This window comes from Myotis brandtii, unplaced genomic scaffold (assembly GCF_000412655.1).
Source record: "Myotis brandtii unplaced genomic scaffold, ASM41265v1 scaffold90, whole genome shotgun sequence".
Classification (NCBI taxonomy): Eukaryota; Metazoa; Chordata; class Mammalia; order Chiroptera; family Vespertilionidae; genus Myotis; species Myotis brandtii.
Genome location: NW_005371694.1, coordinates 2093570 through 2108626, shown reverse-complemented (window position 1 = coordinate 2108626; position 15057 = coordinate 2093570). Strand labels below are relative to the sequence as shown.

The 15057-nt window shown below is 37.8% G+C and overlaps 1 protein-coding gene across 1 annotated transcript in view; it reads right to left on the bottom strand.

Moving 5' to 3' along the window:
- Positions 1–7834: 7834 nt before the first annotated feature.
- The window catches only part of LOC102249412 (15 kDa selenoprotein), a 43074-nt gene continuing 35851 nt past the window's right edge, over positions 7835–15057 (bottom strand). Inside the window, exons 4-5 of the mRNA XM_005885319.2 lie at positions 9553–9602; positions 7835–8707 (exon numbers count right to left, since the gene is read on the bottom strand). Of these exons, the coding sequence (XP_005885381.2) occupies positions 8576–8707; positions 9553–9602 (182 nt within the window). The 3' untranslated portion in view covers positions 7835–8575. The remainder of the gene's footprint in view (positions 8708–9552; positions 9603–15057) is intronic.

Sequence of the window (15057 nt, the reverse complement as noted above, 5' to 3'; positions counted from 1 at the left end):
AGGGGAGTTATGGGGGGAAAAAAGAGGAACAAATGTAATAATCTGAACAATAAAGATTTAATTAAAAATAAATAAATAAATAAATTTTAAGTAAACTTAACTAATAAAAAAAAAATAAAAATAAAAAAATAAAATTAGGAGGGTTTTATGTGAAGTGAACTTAGAGATAGATGTTCAGATGTTCACATTGCTTTGAAAATTAACATACAAAACTGACAAAATTGCTTTTCTCTATTAGAAGTCTGATAGGCAAGTTTTTTCCTAATAAAATCACTGGGAATGCCTGATCAATAGATAGACTTAGAGCCACAGGTGGCAACTGAGAATTTCTCAAACAGCACTAAAAGCAAATCTGAAGAAAAGTGTCCAGTAAGGCAAAAGGAAAATGCGCTTAAAAAAAGGAAAATGAATATCACTCAAGTACATTGGGCTGCAGATGAATAAGTATGGAGGTTTCAAAACATCCTATATAATAAAAACCTAATATGCTAAGTGTCTGGTTGTCTGTTCAACCAATTAAAGCATAATATGCTAATGATATGCTAAGGCAGCTCAACTGCTTGCTATGATGTGCACTGACCAGGGGGCAGAAGACAGTTGATTGGTCGACCAGTCACTATGACGTGCACTGACCACCAGGGGGTAGACGCTCCAACCAGTAGGTTAGCTTGCTGCTGGGGTCTGGCCTATCGGGACTGAGCGAGATGGGCCAGACATGCCCTGGAGCCCTCCTGCCTTGATCGTGCACCAGTGGGGTCCCTCGGCCAGGCCTGCACCCTCTCACAATCTGGGACATCTTGGGGGATGTCGGAGAGCCAGTTTCAGCCTGATCCTGCAGGCCAGGCCGAGGGACCCCACTGGTGCACGAATTCATGCACCGGGCCTCTAGTGGCTCTATAATTCTTTTGACACTTTCCATTAAATTTATGTCTTCTTCCTCTGAATCTGGACTATGTGACTGCTTGATCCATAGAATATGGTGGAAGCTATGCTGTGCCATTTCCAGGTGTAGGCCTTAAGAAAGGGGCAGTTTCTATTTCCTGCTTGTTAGGCTGCTTGCTTTTGGAACCTGGTCACCACTCTGTAAGGAAGCTTAAGCTGCCTAATGGGAAGGAATTGACAACCGGTGCCAGTTTGCCAGATGTGTAAATGGTCCATCTTGAATCCACTTGCCCTAGCTGAGTGGATTCAGCTGACACCTGGAGAGCAGAGGTGAGCTGTCCTCACTGAGCCCTATCTAAAATACACATCTGTGAGCAAAATCAATAATCATTGTTTTAAATACTTAAATCATTAAGTTTTGGGGTGGTTTGTGCAGTGATAAAAAGATGCCTAGAAGATGCCTGGCTGGGATCTGGGCTGGGCCTGTAGGGTATGTAAGAGCTAGTTGATACTGAATGGATAGACAAAGAGTAGAGGCAGACAAGATTTCATTCCACATGGGGAAGAACTGAAGAGTCCTGTATTGTTGGACTAAGATGAAGAGATAAGACATATAGATTTAAAGTAGATGAGTTAGTCATTCATTGTTCATAGGGTCAGGTTAGGTAGAAAAACACAGAGTTTGGGCTCTAGGTCAGTATCCAGATGTTCAAGCCAAGAAAAAAGAAATGCAAACACAATTCAGGCCAGGAGAGTAGATTTCAAAACCTCAAATTGCAAATAGGGTGTTCTAGCTGGGTCATATGGTCATTTCTGATGTGGGAAATAAGGCAACAGGAACTAGGGACTTAGGTCCAAAATCTGAGTGTAGGAGGAAATAAAACCAGTCAGAATGCTGGGACTATTTAAAGTGTTGGTGGCAAAAAGAAAGAGTATCATAGAAATGGAGTCAAATAGTTTCAAGGCTAGAACTCCATAGCCATTCATTGGAACTAGAATTGAGATTAGTGCTCAGCTCAAAGATGGGCGAGGAGGAATGCTGGCATGGTTTGAACTAATAGGCACTTCCGTTAGCTCACATAACTGAGTGAATATTCTAAAAATCCTTTGAGTACATATACATTGGAATCTCATAAGATTTAACATTTATACTTAGGCTTATCTTTTTTGTTCTCAAAGCAAGTTGACGAGTACCTTTAAAAAGCAAATTGTATACTAGAGGCTCCTAAAGAGGTTATTAATCATTAGTGAAAGCACTAGATAAAGCATGTCGTTACATAGGCATTATTGGATATTTGCTGATTGCTCATGATGTTTAGAGTTGGTCTTATTGGATTTTGTTATTGCCCCTGCTTAAGGTGTTTTCCTTTTTTGGTTTTACTCTAAAAGCAATTTAGAATACAGCTAAATTCTTTTAAAAAATATATTTTATTGATTTTTTACAGAGAAGCAGAGGGATAGACACAAACATCAATGAGAGAGAAACATCGATCAGCTGCCTCCTGCACACCCCCCCCACTGGGGATGTGCCCGCAACCAAGGTACATGCCCTTGACAGGAATCAAACCTGGGACCCTTCAGTCCTCAGGCTGACTCTCTATCTACTGAGCCGAACCGGTTAGGCATTAGGGCATACAGCTAAATTCTTAAGATGGAGTGAACTGGATCCTCCTTGCCTACCTTTCCCAACCCCATTTGCCACCATTCTTCCCTCTGCTTATTAGTTTCCAGACACATTGGCCTCCTTTCAGATATGTAAAGGGTACAGACTTTCTACTAAGTCAGTTCTTGGCACATGCTCTTCCCTCTCACTGGAAGGCATTTCAATCCGCTTTCCCCCAGGTAGCTTCTGTTCAGGTTAAATGTCACATCCTTCAGAGATCCCTAAACTCATTAGTCTCCTTTGTAATTCTCTTCTTGTAACTTTTTATCATTGCACTTACCATAATTACATATATGTACTTTTATGTAATGGTTGCCTGTCCCACTAGCATGTGATCACTATCAGATGTGGGGACATTCTAGGTATGGTTTTTATTTATGACTGAAGCTGAGGAAGAGAAAAATGAGTTCAAATTCAGTAAAGTGATGGGAGGCAGAAGAGGCAGGTAAAGTTGAGAATAAAACATGCCATTCAAAGAATTAAAAAAGAATTGCAGTCTGAAGACCACTTAGTGGAGGGCAAAGTGCTTAACACACGTCAATGGGCCCTGATTATAGATGTAAAATGAGTACTCTTTTTAAAAAAATATATATTTTATTGTTTTTTTACAGAGAGGGAGAGGGAAAGGGATAGAGAATGAGAAACATTGATGAGAGAGAAACATCAACCAACTGCCTCCTGCACACTCCCTACTGGGGATGTGCCTGCTACCAAGGTACATGCCCTTGACCGGAATCGAACTTGGGACCCTTCAGTCCACAGGCCAACGCTCTATCCACTGAGCCAAACCAGTTAGGGCTAAAATGAGTACTCTTAATGAGAGATCAAGAAATTTAGGATGAGCAGAAATTAGAACCCATGTACATTGGTGGTGGGAATGTAAAATGGTATCTTTGGAAAAGTTAGGCAGTTCCTCAAAAAGTTAAAAAGACAGCATTCCATTTCTAGATATATATCTAAGAGAATTGAAAACATTTCCACACTAAAACTTGTACGTGAATGTGTATTATTCATATTATTCATAATAAAAGTGGAAACAACTCAAATGTCTACCCAATAATGAGTAAAATGTGGTATATTCATAAAAAAGAAATATTATTCAGCCACAAAAAGGAATGTATACTGATACATGTTGGAATATGGATGAACCTTGACGACACACAAAATAAGCGAGACACAAAAGGCCACTTTTTGTATGATTTCCTTTAAATGAAATGTTTAGAATACACAAATTCATATGGAAATCAGTTTAGTGGTTGTCTAGGACTAGGAGTATGAGGTGTGGAGTGATTGACAGAGGGTATAGGATTTTTGAGAGGGAGTGATGAAAATGTTCTAAATTTAGACTATCGTTTTGGTGGCACAACTCTGAATATACTAAAAAACCATTGATTTGCATACTCTGGGTGAATTTTAAATGTCAATTATATCTCCATAAAAATGTTTTAATATAGTCAACTCTTAGTACTCATGGTAGTAAATTATGTTCTATAAAGTTGCTGCAAACACTGAATTAGCAAATATTGAACCGTTGCTCTTAGATGAAATACAAGGTTAGTTTCCTGGAAGTCTTTGGTCACAACAGTATTGTCAACCTATTCATACATGCCCTTATTTTATGTGCTTCTATTTAAAGATACTTTATTTAATATATACTAGAGGCCTGATGCACGAAATTCGTGCAAGGGGCTCGGCCCTTGCAGCCCCTGCTTCGTCTAGAAGGTTGTCCGGACAGTCGTTCTGCTGTTTGGTCTAATTAGCATATTAGCTCTTTAATATATAGGATTGCTGATTTATTAACATTGAACTCACGGACAATAACACTGTCACTCATTCCTGAACAAAACTTATCTAAAACATGTATCTTTCCATAAGGCACATAGCGTTATTGCACTTAAAGAACACTAGATACCATTTCAGCACTAGGCTTAGGGATCATTTTAAACAGCTATCTCACCAACAAAAAGCACAAAAATGCCAAAAATGTGGCACTAAATAAACTGAAAAGGTTACCTAGAGCATGAGCTGAAACAAGGCAATGTCACCTTGTTTGGACTTGGCTGGAAATGGATGGGTGTGCCTCAGGTACTGTAATTGTGGGGTTACAATTGCATTTTAGTGGCTCAATAGGTGAATATTTAAATACTAGAGGCCCAGTGCACAAAAATTTGTGCACTGGGGGGGTGTCCCTCAGCCCGGTCTGTGTCCTCTCGCAGTCTGGGACCCCTCGGGGGATGTTCACCTGCTGGCTTAGGCCCGCTCCCTGGGGGATTGGGCCTAAGCTGGTAGTCAGACATCCCTCTGGCAGCCCGGGAGCCCTCGGGGGATGTCCACTTGCCAGCGGGGAGCAGGCCCAAGTTGCAGTCGGACATGCTTAGTGCTGCTGAGGAGGCAGGAGAGGCTCCCACCATCACCGCTGTGCTGGCAGCCATCAGCCTGGCTTGTGGCTGAGCAGAGCTCCCCCTGTGGGAGCGCACTGACCACCAGGGGGCAGCTCCTGCATTGAGCATCTGACCCCTGGTGGTCAGTGTGTGTCATAATGACCAGTCATTCCCAGTTGTTCTGCTGTTAGGGTCAATTTGCATATTACCCTTTTATTATATAGGATAGAGGTCTGGTGCATGGGTGGGGCTGGCTGGTTTGCCCTGAAGGGTGTCCTGGATCAGGGTGGGGGTCCCGCTGGGGTGCCTGGTCAGCCTGGGTGAGGGGCTGATGTCTGTTTGCAGGCTGGTCAAGCCCCACAGTTGGGACCCTCACCCCATGGGGGTGTGTCCAGACTGGGTGAGGGGCTGAGGGCCATTTTCAGGCTGCTCACACACACCCTTCAGGGTGGGGGTCCCCACTGGGGTGCCTGGCCAGCCTCGGTGAGGGGCTGATGGCTATTTTCAGGCTGGCCACGGCCGCGGGCTGGAAGCAGGTATCTGGGACTTATTTATCTTCTATAATTGAAACTTTGTAGCCTTGAGCAGGGCAGGGCAGGCGGGAAGCTTGGCTTCCTCCATCGCCAGGGGCAACCCAAGCCTCCTGCTCCCGCCACCATCTTAGTTGGGTTAATTTGCATATTTGCTCCTGATTGGCTGGTGGGTGTAGCAGGGGTACGGTCAATTTGCATGTTTCCCTTTTATTAGATTAGATGGACTTCACCAATAAGGATCAGTGGTAGTTTAATTTTTCTACCAAAATGGTTTTTTAAAAAATTTTGAATTTTAAGGTCTAAACTTCAATGTGGTCATAATGCTGAATAGATAAAATGCTGAACTGAAGTATGTTTCAAGAGTGGTTACAGGAAAGAGTGGCGAAAGGAAAGTTTTAGAGGCTTCACACAATTATTTTTAGTTTAATTTCCTCAGTATTTCTAAATAACCAGATTTCATGCTACTGATTCTTGGGCCAAAACTTTGAAAGCAAATGTTTATATTTAATTAGCGAAAGTTTGTTTTGAGTTTTTGAGCACAAATGCAGGCTCTCCTCCCAGAAAAAGTCCTCTATCACTACGGAATTTAATTAAAAGGTACTTCAATGTTCAGGTAAAAGAAATACTTACCTAATTGTACTTATATCTGGAATCTGTACTCCTACTTTCCATGTATTTGTAGACATGCTTTCACATACTAGCTACTGCCAATTTTAATTTCCGAAGTTTTGCAGTATTTGCTTTCAAAAGTATTTTCTACACTTTATTAACTTTAATTTTAGACTAGCTTTCAAGCCTCAAACCCTCTAAAACAGGAAATGTCAGTTCTTGCTCATAGTTTCTTATAAGAGGTTTTTTGCCAAATTCAGAAATTTAGAGATAAATTAACTGTTTTAGGTCATAAGTAACAATTTTGGCAGGGGGAGCACATTTATAAATATCAAGTGACTATTACATACCTATACTTGTGAGCTTGACTAAGCGTAATCTAATGTCAGAATTTGGCTACAAAATGGTACTTTTTGGATCAATACTCATATCCCCTTTTTGGTAATCAAGATTTGTTTCTTTAAAAAGCTTTTAGCTATTCTTTAATTTAAATTGGTGAGAGTTAGAATTGGCTGATTAACTCAAACCTCCCAATTAAAATAGTGAAGCTTGGTAGTTACATATTTATTCAAGAATTTCAAGCTTTGAGATACTGTGGGGTTCTTTAGCCTCTTTTGATCTTGCATAATAAATTGAATATAACAGACATTTTAGGCTTCTCTTCACTTTTTTTGTTTTAAAATCCCACTGCCAGATACTCATTTAACAAGCTCTTCCTGCCTGCAGACCAGTCCAATTAGTTTTCTATGCCAATCTCATAACTTTTCAGTTTTATCCCTTTTATCCCACTATTCTTCTGTATGTGGTGGCTACTCCTCTCTTGGTATTTCTCCACTGTCCATGATTGGCTTCATTTCCCTCTTGTTCTGATGTAATAACCACCATTAGATATTAGTGCCAATTTATCCAGTGCCCTGTATTATCAAAGTGATGGCCCTCTCCATTACTGATGATCAAAAGTAGACCATAATCTGTTTGTTTGCTAGGACTTCTCATAGTATTTTATTTTGACTAAACAAATTGCCCAGGGTGTATCATTCTCTTGCTGGCTTTAAAGACATACTTCTTAATTTTAAATATAACATGACACAAAATGCTAGTAAAGATTAACAACTAATCTCAATTAAAAATAAACATTTTATAAACATTTTCTAGTAGAGTTGTCTTTAAGGACTTCCAAATATCCTTCAGTAAGATGGTTTAATTCAAAATAAAAAATTAAGCAAGTTTCCAGATTATAAGAATTTAACCTGATTAAACTGACAGAATAGGATTTTTGATCAATTTTTAGTAGGTAGTTGAAATTACCTAAAGTCATCTGGATGAATGTTGTTTTTAGCGAACTACTTTTTATGAAGTGGAGTCACTTTCACCAGATAGAGGTTAAGCAAAAAAAAAAAAAAAAAGTCATCATTAAAAAAAAATTATTATGAAAGAGTTTGAGTCAAACTGACAACATATGCCAGGGAGCAAGATGTCAAATGTTCCTGAAACATTATCATTTTTAACAGCCCATAAAAATTCTATAATTTGAGATACTTCTTATGCAAGATAAAAATGTGTTCATAAATGAAAGCACTTTAAAAAATAAAATTGCTAGACAAATATGAAGCACTATTATCCACAATAAGAAATTATAAGTTTTAAACAGTACAGCCATTTTACATTTTGGCTAAAGAAAAATAAAGGCTTATATGAAAAGAAAAGTATACTGAGAAAGGTATCATTTTTAAACATGAAAGGACAAATCAGAAGAAAATTTCAAATTCAGATTTTTGAAACTTTTAATTTATATTTTGGTCTTACAAATAATCATCTTTAAATGACTTTTCTGTAAGAATGTAAAGCACAAGAATTTGCTAAATATCAGATCCACACAAATCCTGAAAAAGGTTTTCTGTGTAGTCTTCATTAACGCAAATCTGTGAATATTTCATTCTTACAGTAGATCTTGAATCTGTTTCACAATAACAAAGCCATAAAGTTTTTATGCAGTTCATTCATTATATACTATAGCGATTCTATTAAAAGGAAAGCTGGGGAATACAAAAATATGAGAAAATCGGAGGATCAAGCAACCTGTTGAGGCTCGGTCTATCTTATTTGCTTTGTAGCTTACTGTCATTACTTTCAAAGAGCACACAGCATATGAGGCACAGTAGTAATCATCTCCCTTATTAACCTCCCTAATTTAAAAATCTGTAGTTTGTAAAACTGGACCAATTATCACAAACTATCATTTGCATAATTAACCACAAGTCTATTACAAAGCACTCTGTTAGTGGTACCAACAAATGTAGGAGGCTAGAAATTTATAAAACATGAATTTGTGAAACTTGCCAAGTCCTTAGATATCCTGTGCTGTGCTGCCACTTCAACTTTTAATTAGATGTTTACTGCCTCACAGTAAAAGATTGATCAAAGGATGGAAGCAAAGCTAAATTATTTTCTAGGTATTCTAACATTTGATAAGGTCACAAAAGCATAGGACACAATTTAATCAAAATTTATATGCGTTCCAACTTTTCACTCAGAAATTCTTCAACACTGTCTGTGTTCCATTTGAGGATGCTTAGTTCTTCAGCAATGTTCCCATTGTCATCCAAAAGCTTTAGTACAGGGTCTGAACCACGAACATACTACAAAAAAAGAGGGATATCATCATTTTACCTGCTTAGAAGGTTTTCTTTGCCTCAACTAAAATCAAAATCAATGGAATACAGCTTAACTGAATTTAATAACAATACAAAAAAGCTTTAGACATATCACAACAGGATTCAAAGAAAGTCTTTTGGGAAAGAATTAAATAAAATTTCATGAAAAAGGGCAATCTAAAAACTTATAGTTTATCTCTAAAGAGAAAAATTCTTGTTAGTATCAACTTGGTTTATTTGGGATTTAAGCTTATTATTGACTATAACAAATATTTATTGCATATATGATATTCTCTCACTCTCAAAAGAGTTTAAAATCTAATGGGGGAAGCAGATAAGTTAATAATTAACGAGAGAGAATGACTATAAGAGCAATGCTAAAATAGGCTGTGCATACAAATTATCAGATAGAACTCTGCATTGGACTTTGAATTTTTTTTGGTTTAAGAAACCTAACAATTTTATTGTAATTAGTTTATAATCAAGTTCAATTTCTGAAACTTCCAACCCACTAGTTAGGTCCAATATTTCGCCAAAGACCTGTGAGAAATCCTTATTCTGGTTAAATGTGATAACAAACATGACCTCAATCTTCAAAAAAGAAATAAGTTAATGCTGGAAAAAAGGGATTCCATTAAAATCACCTTACCTTGGGAAGTGGGGAGGACAGGAAGAGATTAATATGCATAGCTCATAGACACAGACAAAAATGTGGTGGAGGCTTAGGGTGGGGTGGGGACTGGGTGGAAGAGGGCAAAGTGGGGAATATGGGGGACATCTGTAATATTCTCAACAATAAATAAATAAAAAGAAAGAAAAAATCACCTTACCTTGATTTGCAGTCCTCTGAATAGTTTGGGTTTATCACTTCTGACAAAAGCTTAAGAGAAAAGAAAAATATTAAAATTATTCATTTCTAAATCCAAGCAAGATACAAAGATCAAAACAAAAAGTAGAAATAAACTCAATAAGTGAAACATTAGATCCTATATGAAAAAACTAAGGTGATTCAAACAGATATAAAAATATAAAGACATATCATACACTTCAATGGGAAAAGTGCTCTTATAAATTATTAAGAAAATGTTTTAAGGTGTTAATTGTTTTAAATTAATTGAAACCCCATTTTCCAATGGGATTCTGAGCCCTTGACAAAATGATAGGTCAGCTAGAAGAGTAAATGTGTGAGGATAGTCACAGTTTAGAAAAAATATGGAAGGAAAATTTGTTCAATTGCTTTTTAATGTAGGATACTGATACCAGAATAACAAATCTAGAGATACAAATATCTGTAGGAATTTTTTAATACAAACTATCAAATCAGAGAGAGGGAGGCAGGGAGGGAGACACTGATTATAGGTGTTTGCGTCTGGGGTATGTGAGTGAATTAGTCAATACATACTTTTAAGAAAACTGCCAAATTATTTGAGAAAAAAAAACATAGAAAAATAGTCGGGTGTCTACATCATATCTTATATCTAAATAAATTTAGATGGATTAACGTTTTAAATTTACTCAACAAATATTTATGGAATACCTACTGCATGTTGCATAACAGAGATAAAGCTATATAAAATAGACATCATTTCTGATCTTAAGGAGTTTACATTCTGGAGGGAAAGAAAGAAGCTGAACAAGTAAGTAATAACAAATACATTTAATTAAAAAAAGAGAGAGAGAAGTTAAGAATACTACCACAGAATTTAATACAGACAACTTGAATATGGAATACAAAATTCTTCTCCTAAGCATGACATTAAAAGAGATGCTCTATAGATATGCCTACATAAAAGTGGAAATTTCAAGACAGCAAAACAACACCATTAACAAAATAAAAAGTGAAACAACACATGGTAGAAAAATCATCTCTAACATATAATTTATAAAAGTGCTGTTGTAAATTATTTAAAAAAATACTAGGCAGAGAAATGAACTAAGGTCAGGAATATGTCATGTGCAAATAGGTAGATGGCCAACAAACATTTGAAATAAATGTCCAGCCTAATAATCAAATAAGTGTCAAATAAAGCAATGAGATATCTTCATTCAGAGCGACAAAAATGAAAAAGAAAATTTAAGGTTAGAGAGAAGAATTTTGCTGGGGATTAGCTGTGGGAAAAATATGAATGGACACATCCTTCCTAAAAGGTATTTAGCCAAATGAATTAAAAGTCTTAAAATGTACATACCCTTTAAATCTGCAAGACCCCTTCTAGGAATTTCTTTACTCTAAAGATATAATTACATGATGATGCAAAGATATGTTATAAAGCCTAAGCGACCAGCCGACCGGCTGGTAGCTATGACGTGCACTCATCACTGGGGGGCAGACACACAATGCAGGAGCTCCCTCCTGGTGGTCAGTGTACTCCCACAGCAGGAGTGCCGCTCAGCTAACAGACGGGGCCAGACATCAGGCTGATGAGTGCCGCTGTGGCAGCGCGAGCCTTTTTCGTGGACACTCCCCCTGCGTGCCCAAGAGTGGCCGCCGTGGCAGGTGCAACAGGGCCAGGATGAGCAGGAGCGACATGGCGCTCAGCCTGGCCTCGGGGTCCTCCCTAGCTGTCTGCCACTTCCCTCACTAATTCGTGCTGTGTGGGATTGACATGAACAGCGGGCTGGAGCCTGACAAGCTAGCGGGTAAGGCCGGGCTGTGGCAACGCAGATCCCTGTAGGCCAGGCTGAGGGACCCCACTGGTGCATGGATTGCACTGGGCCTCTAGCGTTACATAAACTCCTGCTAACTGAGTCTGGAAATTTGGAAATAATCTAAATGTGTAAAGGCTATTGGTTAACTAAATTAATATGAACCACACTATCAAATGCATCAAATTATTAAAAATTACATTAATCTACTAGTGGCCTGGTGCATGAATTTGTGCACATTGAAAGGAAATTAATTAGAAGAAATATTTTAATATTGCTATTTGCCCTTTCTCTGTAATAGAATGTCAACCAAATTCACGACTGACAATGACAGACGGAAACACATGTGTGAGATTGGCGCCAGCGAGAGCTTTATATGTATCGCGCATGTGCGAGTCAACTTAGCCTTTTATATATATAGAATAAACTTGCTTAATTAGACCTGCTTTCTGATGTAGCTAAACTTTTTCCAGCCCAGTGAAGCACCCTAACTTCTCTTTCCGGTAATTGTCAGTAACACAGCAGTAAATATCAACACGAAGCAGATTATTACTGTCGATCACACAGGGAGAACAAAGGGTAAAATATTTAACTGCAGCAGTATTTGACTCTATTCTGAGCAGTGAGAAAAGCTTAAGTCATTTTCAAGGTCCACCATTTCTTACCTCTTTTCAGTCAAGTTTTTAAGCTTTCTAAATCTCCGTTTTCCGGCTAATGAAAAGAAAATAGGATTCCACTGAGTCTCCTATCTACCTACTCAGGACTTCTGTGAGGATCAAATGAGATGAGGCATGGGAAAACACTTCACAGACATTTGGTTACAGTGTAAAATGTTTGCACCTGGCTATAAAGCAAGTTGTGTTCGTGGGCTGAAGAAATTCTAAGGAGCCTAGTCGCTAGGGAGAGGAAGCCGGGCATTGCTACACATTATTACCTGGACGGACACTTAGCATATTAGCCTTCTATATATATAGATACTAGTGATATAGAAGGAAACACAAATATAAAAAGCAGATTATAGATCAATTTGTTTCCTATGGTTGTTTAAAAAGATGAATATTATTTTTATACATTTATGTTCATATTTATATATACTTATCTATAAATATAGTCAGAGGGATAGTGAAAATGCAACATTTATAAAAGGAAAAAAGCCCAGAAGCACTAAGCAAAATCTTTATAAAAATTAAGTGAGAAAATATAAAATACTTAGCACAATAAATATAACAAAAAATGCTTACTATTATTTTAATGGGGGGGGTCATATCTAAAGTACACGGTTTGGGGAAGTTTTAAATGGATAATTTTCCTTTTTGGGGTTTTTGTTCATCTACATTTTACCAATATTTTAAGTAATGATTATGTCTAACAGTCTAAGTTAAAAACTTTAGAATAATCTTTCTAAAATAAAAACAAATGAGATGTTTCACTTAGATATCTGATAGTTCATAATACCAGTTCTATTACCATTTACATCATTCTTTCAGAACTTATTTTTTAAACTTAGAATTAACTAGCAATAGCATTATATACATGTTCCATTATGAAAGTTTTTATATACTTGCTTTTAGAACACACAAAGATTAATAAATGGGTTTTCTTTTTTTTTAAGGTTTTGAGGACTTGTGGGAATATAGTTTATATCCTATCTAAATTTCCCCTACAAAATTTAGTTCAAAATAAAACTGATTATGTTATCCTAGCTTATTATAATACCTAATTTTATCCTTTAGGATTTGTCCAAATACTCTGCAGACTCCTGAATCCACAAGCAAAACTGACATTATGAAATGCTATTGCATTTTCATTATCCCTCTGACTATATGCACAGCTGTGCAAAACACCATTAGACCCACAGTATGTTCCCTACTATATAAGAAACCTCTCTGGAGAAAAGGATTATTCTTATATCTGCTGTATCCATCTATAACAGAGCCTCACACATGTAATAACTTTCATTCATTGAATAGATTTTTAACAGGCTGAAATGCATGAATAAATTTAAAAGAAATATTAAGAAGAGTCACTAAATGACTATTTTCATCAGTTCTCTTCTCTGTTCTCTAAGCATAGATTCATAAGCCTTCTAATTTTGAATGAAGAGAAGATTTGCTGTAGTGGCAAATCACATTTTACAGGCAGTAAATTAACCATTTAACAGATATTTGAGTACTTATTACATACACATGGCACTAGGTGGTGAACGGGGCTCAAATTTAAAAACAGAACCTAGCTGCCATTTCTAAACAAGCCTCTCATGCAAATCAGGCTTAAGGGAGAAGCCTGCACTAAGCTGCCTGCCTGAACTGCCTGCTTGCAGTTTTCCCGTCAACTGAGCCAACCCTTATAAAGGAGTTCCTGTAATCCTATTTTAACCAATAGGACTGAGACTTTCCCTGTCCAATCAGAGCTATTCAGATATAGCTCCATCAGCATCTTCACTGACCAGAGTGGTTCCATTCTGACCAACCAGCACAGTGCCTTTTAGACCAATCAAACGTGAGGACTTAGAGTCCTCATTTGCATGAATATGGACCAATCAGGCACCAGAGGCAGGCACTTCTCTCCCTATAAGTCAGCTCCCCTTTGGCTCAGAGAATAAAGACTATATCCTTGGATGGAGCTGAAACACTAAAGACCTTTTGCTGGAGCAGAGCAGATAGATTGGAGTGGACCAGAGAAGGGCAGAGTGGAACAGAGCTGTCTGTATCACAATTGAGTTGTTTGCTCTGAACAAAGTTTTCTTCTTCACTGCACCCCAAATTGGGATTCCTGTTGGCACTGTACTGGTACCAACAACCATATTGATTGATACCTCAGAAAAGTTGTTTCATAAAACTGATTTTCAAGTGACACAGGAACAGAATAGAAAAAGCCTTAGCCCAAGTATTTTTGGAACTGCAAAGCTCCATTATAGTTTGCTTATTCAACCAAAAGAATAAATACACTTTTATAATTATCCTTTCATATATTTCTCCTTAAAATTTCCTGTGGACACATACAGCATGTATCACTTCGTCTCTTCTGCACCTCAGGTTTTATGGTAATTAATTCTATTCTCGACAATTTGTCATTTAGGACAGGTCTAGTCTCACTAATGTAATTGTTCCTTAGGAGTTTTACATAAATCAATTTACATTTAAAATATACTCCAATGAAATGCTATTTAAAGGGATGACATTTACATCTGGTAAGAAAAAAGTTCTTGTAAAATTTATACTTCGTAAACGAAAGACTCCTTTGAAAAAAATAACCACATCATCATGTCTTGTATTTAAATCTAAATTTCATATATTATGCTTGCTTAAAGTAACCTGGTATTCAACAATTACTATACAACTCTACCTTTATGAAAAAAATTGTGGAAGAAATTCACAAGCTATTGAGAAAGTATCATCCTAAAAGTTATTATTTGTGAGAATCTATACTAATAAAAGCCTAGGTGGCCCTTGCGCCCTCGTGTGACGCCCCCACGTCATCACAAGATGGCCAGCAGGGGAGGGCAGTTGTGGGCGATCAGGCTGGCAGGGGAGGGCAGTTGGGGGCGATCGGGCCAGCAGGGGAGGGCAGTTGGGGGCGACCGGGCCTGCAGGGGAGGGCAGTTGGGGGCGATCGGGCTGGCAGGGGAGGGGAGTTGGGGGCGATCAGGCCGGCAGGGGAGCAGTTAGGTGTCAATCATGCCAGCAGGG